The sequence below is a fragment of the Homarus americanus genome, unplaced genomic scaffold, assembly GCF_018991925.1.
Source record: "Homarus americanus isolate GMGI-L3 unplaced genomic scaffold, GMGI_Hamer_2.0 scaffold4060, whole genome shotgun sequence".
Taxonomy (NCBI): domain Eukaryota; kingdom Metazoa; phylum Arthropoda; class Malacostraca; order Decapoda; family Nephropidae; genus Homarus; species Homarus americanus.
The window spans coordinates 218,838-236,337 of record NW_024746161.1 but is presented as its reverse complement, the minus strand read 5'-3'; the positions used below and the strand labels follow the sequence as shown (position 1 = coordinate 236,337).

At 48.3% G+C, this 17,500-nt stretch overlaps 1 protein-coding gene across 1 annotated transcript in view; it reads right to left on the bottom strand.

Moving 5' to 3' along the window:
* Positions 1–2,852: 2,852 nt before the first annotated feature.
* The window catches only part of LOC121878951, a 25,712-nt gene continuing 11,064 nt past the window's right edge, over positions 2,853–17,500 (bottom strand). The window contains exon 3 of the mRNA XM_042385403.1: positions 2,853–2,932. Coding sequence (XP_042241337.1) covers positions 2,853–2,932 — 80 coding nt within the window. The remainder of the gene's footprint in view (positions 2,933–17,500) is intronic.

Here is a 17,500-nt window from a genome sequence, read left to right as displayed (position 1 = left end):
CAGAACCAACAAAGCATCACAGACCCAACAAAGCATCCACAGACCCAACAAAAGCATCACACAGGGCCAACAAAAGCATCCACAGACCCAACAAAAGCATCACACAGACCCAACAAAAGCATCACACAGACCAACAAAAGCATCCACAGACCCAACAAAAAAAATCACACAGAGCCAACAAAAGCATCACACAGGACCAACAAAAGCCTCACACAGAGGACCAACAAAAGCATCACACAGGACCAACAAAAACTCTTCTACACAACTACCATGTAACTCAACGCTATAAATCCAGAAAATAAAAGTCGACTAATTTAATACACCTTTGTGAGCTTTTGTTTTTGTGGGTTTTTTTACTTTTGATACCAACCGCTGCATAGGCATCCCGGGAGTGGGAAATGTAAAGAGAAAATAGTACTCGTAAAAAAGTAGAAAAAAAAATTGTAAACGTTGAGACTGAATAATTAAAAAGAATTCACTCACAGAGGTACACGAGAGGACAGACAGACAGACAGACAGACAGACAGAGGGCATACGTACCTTGATTAAATAGTACAATGAAGCATGGGTGAGCACGAGTGGGTATGGATGGGTACAGGTGGGTCATGGATGGGTACAGGTGGGTCATGGATGGGTACAGGTTGGTACGGATGGGTACAGGTGGGTCATGGATGGGTACAGGTGGGTATGGATGGGTACAGGTGGGTCATGGATGGGCATGGGTGGGTATGGATGGGTACAGGTGGGTCATGGATGGGCCTGGGTGGGTCATGGATGGCACAGGTGGGTCAGGGGGGTTGGATGGGACAGGTGGGTCATGGATGGGTACAGGTGGGTCATGGATGGGCTGGAGTGGGTCATGGGATGGGTACAGGTGGGTCATGGTGACGGTGGGTCATGGATGGAGGTGGGTCATGGATGGGTACAGGTGGGTCATGGATGGGCACAGGTGGGTCGTGGATGGGCACAGGTGGGTCGTGGATGGCACAGGTGGGTCATGGATGGGCAGGGTGGGCATGTGGATGGCGGTGGGTCAGGATGGGTGGTGGGTCATGGATGGGTACAGGTGGGTCATGGATGGTACAGGTGGGTCTGGATGGGTGGGTCGGATGGGTGGTGGGGGATGGCGGGGGTGGATGGGCCAGGTGGGTCGTGGATGGGTACAGGTGGGTCATGGATGGGTACAGGTGGGTCATGGATGGGTACAGGTGGGTCATGGATGGGTGGGTGGCATGGATGGTACAGGTGGGTCATGGATGGGCACAGGTGGGTCGCGGATGGGTACAGGTGGGTCATGGATGGGTACAGGTGGGTCATGGATGGGTGCAGGTGGGTCATGGATGGGTACAGGTGGGTCATGGATGGGTACAGGTGGGTCATGGATGGGTGCAGGTGGGTCATGGATGGGCTGGGTGGGTCATGGATGGGCAGGTGGGTCGGGATGGGTACAGGTGGGTCGCGGATGGGTACAGGTGGGTGCGGATGGGCCAGGTGGGTCGCGGATGGGTACAGGTGGGTCGCGGATGGGTATGGGTCGTGGATGCAGGTGGGTCATGGATGGGTACAGGTGGGTCTGTGGATGGGTACAGGTGGGTCATGGATGGGTACAGGTGGGTCATGGATGGGTACAGGTGGGTCATGGATGGGTACAGGTGGGTCATGGATGGGACAGGTGGGTCATGGATGGGTACAGGTGGGTCATGGATGGGTACAGGTGGGTCATGGATGGGTACAGGTGGGTCATGGATGGGTACAGGTGGGTCATGGATGGGTACAGGTGGGTCATGGATGGGCAGGGTGGGTCATGGATGGGTACAGGTGGGTCATGGATGGGTACAGGTGGGTCGTGGATGGGTACAGGTGGGTCATGGATGGGTACAGGTGGGTCATGGAATATGCTGGGTCATGGATGGGTACAGGTGGGTCATGGATGGGTACAGGTGGGTCATGGGATGGGTACAGGTGGGTCATGGATGGGTACAGGTGGGTCGTGGATGGGTACAGGTGGGTCGTGGATGGGTACAGGTGGGTCATGGATGGGTACAGGTGGTTGGATGGGTACAGGTGGGTCATGGATGGGTACAGGTGGGTCATGGATGGGTACAGGTGGGTCATGGATGGGTACAGGTGGGTCATGGATGGGTACAGGTGGGTCATGGATGGGTACAGGTGGGTCATGGATGGGTGGGTGGGTCGTGGATGGGTACAGGTGGGTCATGGATGGGTGGTGGGCCTGGATGGGTACAGGTGGGTCCTGGATGGGTACAGGTGGGTCATGGATGGGGTACAGGTGGGTCCATGGATGGGTACAGGTGGGTCATGGATGGGTACAGGTGGGTCATGGATGGGTACAGGTGGGTCATGGATGGGTAAGTGGGTGGATGGGACAGTGGGTCGGATGGGCAGGTGGGTCACGGATGGGTACAGGTGGGTATGGATGGTGCAGGTGGGTGTGGATGGATACAGCTGGGTATGGATGAGTACAGGTGGGTATGGATGGGTACAGGTAGATGGTTCTTCAGAGTTTACGGGCGTCAGGGATGCACGGAAACTAGGGTGACCAGGACCTACAATAGAGTGCACGGCCGCTAGAGTGCACGGCCGCTACAGTGCACGGTCCACAGAGTGCACGGTCCATAGAGTGCACGGCCGCTAGAGTGCACGGTCCATAGAGTGCACGGTCCATAGAGTGCACGGCCGCTACAGTGCACGGTCCATAGAGTGCACGGTCCATAGTGGCCGCTAGAGTGCAGTCCATAGAGTGCAAGTTCCATAGAGTGCACGACCGCTAGAGTGCACGGTCCATAGAGTGCACGGTCCGTAGAGTGCATGGTCCATAGTGTGCACGGCCGCTAGAGTGCACGGTCCATAGAGTGCACGGCCTCTAGAGTGCACGGTCCATAGAGTGCACGGCCTCTAGTGTGCACGGCCGCTGGAGTACAAGAAGGGTTTTCTCTCATTTCTTGCAGGAACAGAGAGAGGAAAAAAAAGGACTTGATAAAGACCGAGAGACCGAGATATAAAGAGGAGATAAGAAAGAGAGAGGTCTGGGATGGTATAAATGATCACACACACACACACACACACACACACTTGAGAGATATTTCCTGAAGGGGAGACAGAGGAAATGTCTCACTAATACTGTAATGTGACTCAGGTAAAACCACCGTCTCTCTCTTACATAACTGATGAAGAAACACTATTAATACAAGGAGGAAAATGAAACACTAATGAATAATGATAACAGTATGACAGAATGACAGTATGATAGAATGACAGTATGATAGAATGACAGTATGACAGAATGACAGTATGATAGAATGACAGTTGTGATAGAATGACAGTATTTTTTTCAGTGTTAGTACATAACAAGTCACTGACCCACATCAGGACTGGGGGGCGAAAAATAATAATAATAATAATAATGTAATTTGTGTGAATAATAATAATATGATAATACAGTAACTCATAGTAAATAGGTTTAGATAAAAGTGAATATGAAATGTGTGATGTGAATGATGTGTGATAATAACAAAGAAATACAAACAAAACCAAAAATTCAACAGTGATAAACGCTATATGTACTGTATGTTGTGTTGTGTTGTGTTGTGTTGTGTTGTGTTGTGTTGTGTTGTGTTGTGTTGTGTTGTGTTGTGTTGTGTTGTGTTGTGTTGTGTTGTGTTGTGTTGTGTTGTGTTGTGTTGTGTTGTCAGGGAAACAATTGAGACCCAGCAATTGTGTGTAAATGAGGCAGAAAGTCAGATCAGCAACCTGGGACTCGGTCACATATGGCAGCAGGGTCTACCATTAGACAACGCATTATGCTTCCAATATCTTCCCAGGCGGTAGTACCTCCCTGTTTGGTAGCTGCCTACTACCTACTACAGTATGACAATGACAGAATGACAGTATGACAGAATGACAGTATGACAGAATGATAGTATGATAGAATGACAGTACGATAGCATGACCGTATACCTTATATGGGGGTGTCAAGGGTCCATATTTGACATAACACTGATCTATACCGTATACCATAAGTCGTGTTATTTTACAGTATACGAGACGGTAGAATGACAGTATCAAGACCTGATTGAACAAAACTTAAACAAGACCCAACAAAACAAATAAATAAAATAAAAATAAAATAAAATAAAATAAAAAATTTAAAATATAAGAAAAAACCCACTAATAAAACAAAACATTATTAGGTTCATACGTTAACAAATAAAAGACAAATATTTGCACACACACACACAATGACTCACAACCATTACCATCATCACCATCACCATCATCATCATCATCATCATCATCATCACCATCATCACCATCATCATCATCACCATCATCATTATCACTACCATCATCACCATCATCACCATCATCACCATCATCATCACCACCACCATTATCATCACCATCACCACCACCATCATCATCTCTCATCACCACCACCATCACCACCACCATCACCATCATCATCACCATCATCACCACCATCATCATCTCTCATCACCACCACCATCACCACCACCATCACCATCATCATCACCATCATCATCTATCATCATCATCATCATCATCACCATCACCACCACCATCACCATCTTCATCACCATCATCATCATCACCATCATCATCATCTCTCATCATCATCATCATCACCACCACCATCACCATCACCACCACCATCTTCATCACCATCATCATCATCATCATCATCATCATCTCTCATCATCATCACCATCACCACCACCATCACCATCATCATCATCATCATCATCACCACCACCATCACCATCATCATCATCATCTCTCATCATCATCATCATGTTTACTGTGATCCCCGACAACACATCTTTTAAATTATAATTAATATAACTCTAAGAAACTGAATCACTTTATATAGTAAAACAATAATTACTGAGAAGCCTATTAAATAATTCACAAATTTACCTTAAAAATTATATAAAATTTTTCAAATACGAGAAAAGATAAATTAAACTTCTTGGTAAATGTTAAATGTGTATAATGTTAACATAAACTCAGGAAATGGTCGAAATTAAAAGCAGTTTAAAATTCACTTCATTCGCCGTGCAGGAACGATCGACCCCCCAGAAATGTTATACAGTTGCTATTTTTGGAGGAACCTTTCATCCAGAACACATCGTTGGCCAATTTCACTTCCCCCCTTTTCCCTCGTAGGCAAAACATTCCTCGCTCACGTTACGCAGTGCCAGACCTACAGGAACAACTCTAAAGAAAGAGAGACAGACAGACAGACAGAGAGAGAGAGAGAGACAACGATAGACAGAGACACAGATAGAGAGTTAAAGAGCGATTTAGAGAGTCAGTCAATTAGAGAGAGTTAAAGATAGAGAGTGAGCGGGAAAGGGAGTTAGAGAGTTACAGAGAGCTATAGAAACATAGAGAAAGAAAGAGAGAGATAGAGATAAAGAAAAATAGAAAGAAAAAAAAAGGATGTAGGCACGTCACCCCTGAGCGCACAGGTCGCTTACACTACAAAGATACCGCCACTTGCCTGATGTAAACAAACCTTTACCGAGCGTGAAGACCCTAAAGAGACGATCACATCCTCTCCTTTACGATCCTACTTAAGCAGATTCTGTAGACTAAGTGATCTGTATCGAACTCAAGCTGAGGTATAGACGATCTGAACAAAGGATCTGGATTGTATTAAGTAACTGAGGTAAGAAAGAGTCAAGTTTGAGCATAACTGAGGCATCTTACCTGGGGTTTGCTCCAACAGTTAGATAGGAATGGAGGGGACCGGTGGTAGAAGCGGTACCGTTCTTGACTCGCAAGCGAGATATCACGGGTTCGGTTCCCGTGCCGGTGGAAGTTGTTTGGACATACTTCCTAGCCCCCATTAGTCCCTGTTCACCTAGCAGTAAAGTAGGTACCTGTTGTAAGTCGAAAGTTGCGAATTCATAATCAGGGAGTTGTTGGAGCTTCCAATAACTTGATGACATAAGCCACTGACTCTTCAAGCTTCTACGCCCTTGACTCTTCAGGCTTCTACGCCCTTAACTCATGAGACATAAAGGCAAGCATGAACTTAGCATGCTTCCCTGTTGGGCGCTGTAAACGCTTCGGCGCTTCACCTTACACAAGGATGTAGGGGAGTGCCCAATAAAAAAAATAAAAAAAAAGTTAGATAGGAAGCCATTTGATCTTTTGTTCAGCTACTGTGTATAAGATATTTAGACCAAGGCTGAAAGACGAATGTGTGTGTGTGTGTGTGTGTGTGTATGTGTGTGTGTATGTGTGTGTGTAAAATAATAATAATAATAATAATAATTAACGGTTTATTGAAAGAGCTTGGCAGCCAGAAGGCTGAAAATATACAGTTACATATTTGGGGAATGGGTTTCGAATTACAAATAATATACAAGTAACATAAGTGACACAAATATGACATATAATAACTAGATGGGGAAAAGCTCAAACTACAGTTCATTTCAACATAGTGACAGTGCAAGGAGTAGTGTTTGCTGGGAGTGAATACACTGGTTTATTACAAGTTATTGATAATTTTTACAATGGTTGGGACTGGGCTGTTCTTATAGCGATCAGTTCGTGCACGTATGGGCTGGATGCGGTTGTGGTGTCGAACAGCAATTCTCGGGCTAGGGATCTCAGGTGGTAGTAGGAGCCGGTGTCGAGGATGGTGTAGAAGCTTCTTACCAAATTTGCAGATGAGGTCGTGGTGATGGTCAGTGAGAGTCGAAAGGGTCAGTGTGTTGAGCGCTTCTTGATATATGGAGTAGGAAGGGGAGAGAATAATCTTGCATGCCCTCTTTTGCACTTTTTCTAGGTGTTTACGTTGTGTGGCATTTAGGGAGGAAGACCAGGTTGGGGAGGCATAGGTGAGCTTGGGAAGTATGGTGATCATTGTAAACACTGAGGAGCTCGGAGTGCACGAACTCCGAGGGACTTAGTCCTAGGCGGAGGAGGTGGAGACAGGAAAACTGGAGAGGATTTGACAACTTCATGACGTGTGGTTTTAATTTAGTTTGTTGTCTATGGTGACGCCGAGGAGCTTCGTGGAATCTACAACCTGGGTGTGTTCGGACCTAGAGTAATGGAAGGAGGGTGGGACAATGTCAGAGAGGTTGATGTGCATAACCATGGTCTTGGTATGGTTGATGGTGACATGGTTGTTGGTGGCCCAGTTTGGGAGACTGTTCAATAAATCCTGAAGGGGCGGTATAGTTGGGAGCAGAATTGTTGACGCTGATCCCAATGGTGGAGTCGTCGACATATTTCCAGCGAGCAGGGGTTTCTCTTAGGGCATCATTGATGAGCATAAGGAAGCAGAGTGGTCCCATCTTGGTGCCTTGGGGGACGCCACAGGTGAGTGACTGAAAGGTGGAGACAGCCCCTCGGAAGCGTACAGCTTGGCGTCGGTCACTGAGGAAGTCTGTGTGTGTGTGTGTGTGTGTATGTAAGTCATTTCAGAAACGACAGACGAGATTTAGATTGGGTGTTGAGAGAAAAAATTATTATCTCTCTCTCTCTCACTCTCTCTCTCTCTCACCAAATAATAATTAACCACTCGTTGATACACTCACTACAGCCTGGTGAAGGGAGAAGAAGGGAGAGGGAGCGTGGTGGGAGGAGGGAGGGAGGGAAAGGTAGATGGGGAGGGAAGGAAATCAGGAGAGGGGGAGGGAGAGGGAATGTGAGGTGGGGAGGGTGAAGGAGCGGAAGAGGGAGGAGGGAGAGGGAGATGGATAGGGAGAGGGGATGTGGGAGAGAGATTAAGAGGGAGAGGGAGAAGACACTAAGAGACTTTAAGAATTCTCCTTCAGATTCTTGGGCTGATCATTAAGACGTTGAAGAGACGATTGAATTAGTCTCTCTATCTCTCTCTCTCTCTGTCTCTCTCTCTGTCTCTCTCTCTCTCTCTCTCTCTCTCTCCAAGCACACACAGTGGGTATGCTCTCTCTCTCTCTCTCTCTCTCTCTCTCTCTCTCTCTCTCTCTCTCTCTCTCTCTCTCTATAAGTCTCACTTGAAACACCAAAAAGGTTCCAATCCCTTAACTTTTCTAAACAGGTGTAAAGCGTTGTGCTAATGAGGCGGACTTCTTAAATCTTGTCCATAAAGGTGTTGTGAGGCGATGAATGTGTGATGTGGAGGAGGAAGAGGAGGATAAGAGGAGGAAGAGGAGGATAAGAGGAGAAAGAGGAGAGAGAGGGAGAATAACAGTGGGGGGGGGGTGAGGGTGGAGAGAGAGGAGGTAAGGGGAGAGAGAGAGAGAGAGAGAGATCAATTAATCTAAAACACAGGCCTTTAGGTTACATTTTTTCTCTTTGTTTTAATATACAGATTATGTCTTAATGAGAGAGACACACCTGGTGCTATTCATATCCTTACCTGACCTTCACCACCACCATTACTATTAACACCACTATCATTACCACCTCCTGCACCACTATCACCACCACTATCACCACCATAACTACCACTGTCACCATCACTGTCCCCCCACCACCACTACTGCCACCACCAACACCATCTCACGGTCATATCTTGATACCAACAACATCATGACCCAGATCAAAACATAAACAGAGAGGTATAAGTGCATAAGCCATCGACCACAATAGACGACAGGGGAGGTAGTGACGGTATCTGACTGGCTGAGGAAGGGGATACCTTACGCCTCGACCTTATTTGGTAAAGTTAATGAAGTGATTCTTGATGCTCCCTTGTTTTCCGGTGCGCTGCTGAGGTGGCGAGCAGGCCTAAGGTGCCATAAAGGATTATCATGAGTGCTATAGGATGTGGGGGGTGGAGGATTGATGTATGTGTTTGGGGATGGAAAGGTAAAGGTGGGAAGGGAGAATATATACAGCACACGTGTGGGTAGTGGGGAAGAGGATGACCTGGAGGGGAGACTAACCTTTAATGGTGATGTTTTTTTTAGTCTATACACACACATATTCTGTTGTCCAGACTTTATCCCTTAAGTAAATATGTTCTTAGTGAAATTTTAATAAAATTTTGGTCAGAAAATTACCCTAGGAATCTTTGAACGTGTTAGAATATATATCAAGGAGATGTTACAGTAGAAGATAATTTAAGCATTAAGAAAGGGAAAGGAAAGATGTGGAAGAAAGTAATTAACGTAAGGGAATACACTACACCACTACTGAGAGCTCAGCATGTAAACTTTGACACTGTCAAAGACTTCAGGCCACCTGGCTTATTGTATCTTGAAATATGTAACTACTACATTCCATCAGAAAGACCAGGGGACATTCTGGCAGTATATGCTAAATTTACACGTCCACACTGATTAGTCTTCAATTACATATATAACATTAATGAACTATGACCTATACTATTATCTCTTGTGTATGAACCACTGTCCTGTGTGGCAGTGAACAGTGATAGCACCTCAATGTCACCATCTGACTCAACTACTCAGACTAGACATAACTGTACCTCACTGTTGTCAAAGTTGTTAACCCGTACACAGTCAGACCATCGAGAGGTGAAGTAAGAGGTTGCCTGTATCTGCCGCTCCGATGGGAAGGACGGGCTCTATCTACGGCACTGGGATCATCATGGCGGGAGCAGTTCACAGGAAGCTGCCTCTGTCACTAGCACCAAGAAGGACCTGACAAAGTTTTCCGTGCACTGAACAGTAGCGGAACCATTTAAACTGTGAACTTTATTAATGGATTTTCATGTTGTACATAATTTCTCAGCTACTGTTGTTTGGCACACCCTCAGTCGTTTTGGCTGCCCGCCAAAATTCATCGCCTTAGTGAGGCAACTCCACGATGGCATGAACGGTAGTGTCCTACACAATGGCACCGAGTCTGAGTTCTTCCCCATCCAAATGGAGGTAAAACAAGGGTGTGTACTGGCACCAACTCTCTTTCCTTTTTCTTGGCTGCCTTCCTTACTCGTGCCAGTGCCAATTTAGCCGACGGGGTAGACATCCAGTTCCAGATGAAGGGTCTTTTCAAATAAGATGACTGCAGGCAAGAAAAAGGGTGTCGGCTGCTTCGGTGACTGAACTTCAGTATGTAGACGACCTCACCCTCGACTCTCACACTGAAAGCGAGCTACAGGAGATCCTGAACATCTACGCAGATGCGTATGCACACTTCGACTCAGATTCTCCTTCAGCCTGCCTCTGGTTCAGTCACACCTCCACCATCCATCCAGCTTAACGGTACAACCCTCTCTAATGTTACCCACTCTCAGTACCTTGGCTTCCACCAGTCCACCACTGCGGACACCGAAGAAGAGATTCAACATTGGATCAGATGAGCATCTCAAGCCTTTGGCAAACTCCGTACCAGTGTCTTCAGCTGTAGGGAGCTGAAATTATCTACAAAGCTCCATGTATATCGATCAGTGGCCCTTTCCACCCTGCTGTACTCGTATGGCAGCGAGACATGAGTCACATACAGGAGGCACCTCGAGGCACCTGAAAACGTTCACCAATGTAGTCTACTGTACGAGCCATCCTCCAAGTTCGCTGGTGAGACAGGAGAACAAATGCCAGTATTCTTGCTGACACCAACTGTAGGAGCATCGAGGCTACCATTATCCATGAACAACTACATTGGACTGGCCATGTTACCCGCATGAACGACAGTAGACTCCCAAAGCAGCTACTTTACAGTCGCCTAACGAATAGTAAACTTAACCCTGGCGGGCAACTGAAAAGATATAAGGATAGTCTTAAGACAAACCTGAAAAAGTGCCAAATCGACCCCCCCCACCTGGGAGATGATTACTCCACACCGTAACACTTGGAGGATCACCACACGAGAAGGTGTCAATACTTTCGAGTTAGCCCGACTGCATACCGAGGCAGACAAGCGCCAGCGCCGGAAAGACGTTGCCGCCGCCCCTCCCGCACTAGATGTAGCCCTCCACACTTGCAACATCTGTGGTCGGCCCTACCTGTCCCGTATCGTCCTCTCTAGTCACCTCAGAGGTCACCAACCTTGATGACATCCTTAATAACTCATATCATCGTATCATAGTTGGATGATTGTCATACTCGATTCCGAATGACAGCAAAGTAGTAGTATTAGCTGTCTGTCTCCGAGTACCAGCTGTATCCAAGAGGTGAGACTGGAAAGTGTTTCAAAATGATGAAATAAGAAGTTAAGAAACAGTAAACAAAATTATATAGAATAAGATAATGATTACTGTCATACACGTAAATAAGAAACAACTTCTCTTTTGGTATCGAGAATTAAGAAGTTCTCATAGAACCTCTCAAGTGTGTGGCAGAAGAGTGTGTGATGTGTGAGGAAGGAGAGTAAGGAGGGAGAGGAAAATGTAGGAAGAGAAGGAAGGAGAGAGATTTAATGAAGGAGGGAGTGTGGCAATGAGTAAAGGAGTGAGTGGGAGGAAAATGTAGGAAAAGAAGGAAGGAGAGAGATTTAATGAAGGAGGGAGTGTGGCAATGAGTGAAGGAGTGAGTGGGAGGAAAATGAAGGAAAAGAAGGAAGGAGAGAGATTTAATGAAGGAGGGAGTGTGGGAGAGAAATAGAAGGTAGAGTAGAAAAAGGAAAGAGAATATATGAAAAACGAATGTGTAGAGACCAAGAGAGAGACAGTTACACAGCACAACATGGATAAATACAAAACGGACAGACATTATAGATAGACAGGCAGGGAAGGACAATATACACACAAGAGACAACAAGACAGATATATACTATAGACAGATAGGAAGAAAAACACTTATAAAAACACAGATTGATATTTAGACAGACAAACAGAAAGAAAGAAACAAAACAAACAAACAAAACAGACAGATGAGAAAATAAAATGAGACAGCATAGGTAAGACTCTTTCCCTCACCACTAACTGTCTATTTTGAGAGACGTAGGCCATGGACGGAAGTGAGGGGAGAGACGGAGGGAGAATAGGGCATAGCCTCCTCCGGCCTAACGTTAGAGAGAGAGAGAGAGATGACAGGCGTTCCGTACCTGGTAAAGAGAGGCAGAGGAGGAGATACTTCCTGACTCTCCAGATGTTCCTGTGAGAGAGAGAGGCGAGTACAGGGGCTGGGTAGAGAGAGAGGTCGAGTACAGGGAAGTGCTGGGGTGAGAGAGGTCAGAGTACAGGGAAGTGCTGGGGTGAGAGAGGTCGAGTACAGGGAGTGCTGGGGTGGAGAGAGGTCGAGTACAGGGAAGTGCTGGGGGTGAGAGGAGAGGTCAGAGTACAGGGAAGTGCTGGGGTGAGATGGAGGGAGAAAGTGTTGGGGGAGGAGAGGTATACAGGGAAGTGCTGGGGGTGAGAGAGGGGTCGAGGCTGGGAAGTCTGGGGTGAGAGGGAGAGGTGGGTCAGGAAGTGCTGGGGTGAGGGAGAGGTCGAGTACAGGGAAGTGGGGTGAGAGGGAGAGGTCGAGTGCAGGGAAGTGCTGGGGTGAGAGAGAGAGGCCGAGCACAGGAAGTGCTGGGGTGAGAGAGAGAGTGAGTACAGGAGGTTGGGGTGAGAGAGAGAGGTCGAGCACAGGGAAGTGTTAGAGGAGAGGAGGTCGAGTACAGGAAGTGCTGGGGTGAGGGAGAGAGGTCGAGCACAGGGAAGTGCTGGGGGTGAGAGGGAGAGGTCGAGCAAGGGAAGTGCTGGGAAGAGAGAGAGGTCGAGTACAGGGAAGTGCTGGGGTGAGAGGGAGAGGTCGAGTACAGGAATTGCTGGGGGTGAGAGAGAGAGGTCGAGTACAGGGAAGTGCTGGAAGAGAGTAGAGGTCGAGTACAGGGAAGTGCTGGGGTGAGAGAGGTCAGAGCAGGGAAGGCTGGGGTGAGAGAGAGAGGTCGAGTACAGGGAGGCTGGGGTGAGAGAGGTCGAGTACAGGAAGTGCTGGGGTGAGAGAGGTCGAGTACAGGAAGCTGGGGTGAGAGAGAGGTCGAGTACAGGGAAGTGCTGGGTGAGAGAGGTCGATACAGGGAAGTGCTGGGGTGAGAGAGAGAGAGAGGGTTTTATCTAATGTCACACACACATACATACATACATACATACATACATACATACACATACATACATACATACATACATACATACATACATACACATACAAACTACATACATACATACATACTACATACAACCATACATACATACATACACAAATACATATGACAGTAAGGAGAGACAGTGTGGCATATGACAGTAAGGAGAGACAGTGTGGCATATGACAGTAAGGAGAGACAGTGTGGGATATGACAGGCATAACAGAATATAGAGAATCAAGATAAAGTGTAAGAAATAGAATGTAAATAAAATAATAATAAAAATAATAATATAAAATTACCAAGAGAGGAACTTCGGTTTAGCCTCAGAGGGGAGACATGACACCGTGACGGAGGAACTTAGGTGACACTGATGCCAAGGAGGAGTGTAGACCTAGGTGACACTGATGCCAAGGAGGAGTGTAGACCTTAGGTGACACTGATGCCAAGGAGGAGTGTAGACCTTAGGTGACACTGATGCCAAGGAGGAGTGTAGACCTAGGTGACACTGATGCCAAGGAGGAGTGTAGACCTTAGGTGACACTGATGCCAAGGAGAGTGTAGACCTGTAGGGTGACACTGATGCCATGAGGAGTGTGAGACCTTAGGGTGACACTGATGCCAAGGAGGAGTGTAGACCTTAGGTGACACTGATGCCAAGGAGGAGGAGTGTAGACCTTAGGGTGACACTGATGCCAAGGAGGAGGTAGACCTTAGGTGACACTGATGCCAAGGAGGAGGTAGACCTTAGGTGACACTGATGCCAAGGAGGAGTGTGGACCTTAGGGACACTGATGCCAAGGAGGAGTGTAGACCTTAGGTGACACTTGATGCCAAGGAGAGTGTAGACCTAGTGACACTGATGCCAAGGAGGAGTGTAGACCTTAGGTGACACTGATGCCAAGGAGGAGTGTAGACCTTAGGTGACACTGATGCCAAGGAGGAGTGTAGACCTTAGGTGACACTGATGCCAAGGAGGAGTGTAGAGCTTAGGGTGACACTGATGCCAAGGAGGAGTGTAGACCTTAGGTGACACTGATGCCAAGGAGGAGTGTAGACCTTAGGTGACACTGATGCCAAGGAGGAGTGTAGACCTTAGGTGACACTGATGCCAAGGAGGAGTGTAGACCTTAGGTGACACTGATGCCAAGGAGGAGTGTAGACCTTAGGTGACACTGATGCCAGGAGGAGTGTAGACCTTAGGGTGACACTAATGCCAAGGAGGAGTGTAGACCTAGGGTGACACTGATGCCAAGGAGGAGTGTAGACCTTAGGTGACACTGATGCCAAGGGAGGAGTGTAGACCTAGGGTGACACTGATGCCAAGGAGGAGTGAGACCTTAGGGTGACACTGATGCCAAGGAGGAGTGTGAGACCTTAGGTGACACTGATGCCAAGGAGGAGTGTAGACCTTAGGTGACACTGATGCCAAGGAGGAGTGTAGCCTTAGGTGAACTGATGCCAAGGGGGAGTGTAGACCTTAGGTGACACTGATGCCAAGGAGGAGTGTAGACCTTAGGTGACACTGATGCCAAGGAGGAGTGTAGACCTTAGGTGACACTGATGCCAAGGAGGAGTGTAGACCTTAGGTGACACTGATGCCAAGGAGGAGTGTAGACCTTAGGTGACACTGATGCCAAGGAGGAGTGTAGACCTTAGGTGACACTGATGCCAAGGAGGAGTGTAGACCTTAGGGAGACACTGATGCCAAGGAGGAGTGTAGACCTTAGGTGACACTGATGCGGGGAGTGTAGACCTTAGGGTGACACTGATGCCAAGGAGGAGTGTAGACCTGAGGTGACACTGATGCCAAGGGGAGGTGTAGACCTTAGGGGTGACACTGATGCCAAGGAGGAGTGTAGACCTTAGGTGACACTGATGCCAAGGAGGAGTGTAGACCTTAGGTGACACTGATGCCAAGGAGGAGTGTAGACCTTAGGTGACACTGATGCCAAGGGGGAGTGTAGACCTTAGGTGACACTGATGCCAAGGAGGAGTGTAGACCTTAGGTGACACTGATGCCAAGGAGGAGTGTAGACCTTAGATGACACTGATGTCAAGGAGGAGTGTAGACCTTAGGGAGACACTGATGCCAAGGAGGAGTGTAGACCTTAGGTGACACTGATGCCAAGGAGGAGGTAGACCTTAGGTGACACTGATGCCAAGGAGGAGTGTAGACCTTAGGTGACACTGATGCCAAGGAGGAGTGTAGACTTAGGTGACACTGATGCCAAGGAGGAGTGTAGACCTTAGGTGACACTGATGCCAAGGAGGAGTAGACCTTAGGTGACACTGATGCCAAGGGGAGTGTAGACCTTGGGTGACATGCCAGGAGGAGTGTAGACCTTAGGTGACACTGATGCCAAGGAGGAGTGTGGGGACCTTAGGTGACACTGATGCCAAGGAGGAGTGTAGACCTTAGGTGACACTGATGCCAAGGAGGAGTAGACCTAGGGTGACACTGATGCCAGGGGGAGTGTAGACCTAGGTGACACTGATGCAAGGAGGAGTGTGACCTTAGGTGACACTGATGCCAAGGAGGAGGTAGACCTTAGGTGACACTGATGCCAAGGAGGAGGTAGACCTTAGGTGACACTGATGCCAAGGAGGAGTGTAGACCTTAGGTGACACTGATGCCAAGGAGGAGGTAGACCTAGGTGACACTGATGCCAGGAGGAGTGTAGACCTTGGGTGACACTGATGCCAAGGGGAGTGTAGACCTAGGTGACACTGATGCGGGAGTGTAGTTAGGTGACCTGATGAAGGAGTGTAGCCTGGTGACACTGATGCCAAGGAGGAGTGTAGACCTTAGTAGCACTGTTGCCAAGATAGAAAAAGGGCCTTCATAACAGTGATGCCAAAATTGGTGCAAGAATTTAGTATTAGTATTAACAGATGATAATATTTTCACTGAATCCAGGTCAAAATAAGAAACTTGTTAATGTTACCAAGTTAGTCTCATTACGTCTTTAGTGCCTGGGTAATAACACTGTTTATCACTGTTGCCAACGTTAGGAGAACACCAGTAAGACCCTGGTAATGTTCTACACCAGTGATTCATTATTCCCAACCCCAACACTTCACCAGTACCCTACCAGTACCTCACCAGTACCCTACCAGTACTCACCAGTACTACCAGCACTCACCAGTACTCTCACCAGACCCTCACCAGGACCCTACTAGCATCACCCCACCAGTACTCTCACCAGCACCCCACCAGTACCTCACCAGTACCCTACCAGCACCTCACCAGTACCCTACCAGCACCACCAGGACCAGTACTCACCACCAGTACCCACCAGTACCTCACCAGTACCTCAACAGTACCCTGCACTCACCAGTACCCCACCAGTACCTCACCAGTACCCCACCAGTACCTCACCAGTACCATACTCAGTACCCTCACCAGTACTCCTCACCAATACCCTTCAGTACCTTCAAGGTACCCTACCAGTACCTCACTGGTACCCTACCAGTACCCTACCAATACCTCACCAGTACCCTACCAGTACCTCACTAGTACCCTACCAGTACCTCAATAGTACCCTACCAGTACATCAGCACTACCTTCCCAGTACCTCATCAGTACCTTAATAGGGAGAAAAATAGAGGAAGTGAAGGAGGAGGTAAAGAAGAAGAAGAGAAGGGATGGGGGAGAAAAGAGAGGGAGGAAGGAGGGGAGAGGGAAGGAGGGGGAGAGGAAGGAGGGGAGAGAAGGAGGGGGAGGAAGGAGGGAGAGAAAGGAGGGGGAGAAAGGAAGGGAGAGAAAGGAGGGGGGGGAGGAAGGAGGGAGAGAAAGGAGGGGGAGGGAAGAGGGAGAGAAAGGAGGGGAGGAGGAGGGGGAGAGAGGGGGAAGAAGGAGGAGGGGAGGGGGGAGGGGAGGGAGAGGAGGGGAGGAGGGAGAAGGAGGGGAGAGAAAGGAGGGGAGGAAGGAGGGGAGAGAAAGAGGGGGAGGAAGGAAGGAGAGAAAGGAGGGGAAGAAGGAGGGAGAGAAAGGAGGGGAGGAAGGAGGGAGAGAAAGGAGGGGAGGAAGGAAGGAGAGAAAGGAGGGGGGAGAAAGGAGGGAGAGAAAGGAGGGGGAGGAAGGAGGGAGAGAAAGAGGGGAGGAGGGGGGAGAAAGGAGGGGAGAAAGGGAGGGGGAGGAAGGAGGGGAGAGAAAGGAGGGGGGAAGGAGGGAGAGAAAGGAGGGGGGAGGAAGGAGGAGAGAAGGGGGGAGGAAGGAGGAGAGAAAGGAGGGGGGGGAGGGAGGAGGGGGAGGAAGGAGGGAGGAAGGAGGGAGAGAAAGGAGGGGGGGGAGGGGAGAAGGAGGGAGGAAGGAGGGGAGAGAAAGAGAATGAAAGGAAGAGAAAAGGTAACAAGAAATTAGAAACATCCCTACATGAATATATTTAGAGAGAGAGAGAGAGAGAGAGAGAGAGAGAGAGAGAGAGAGAGAGAGAGAGGGGGGGGGGGGAGAGAGAGGAGGGGAGAGTGAGTTCGG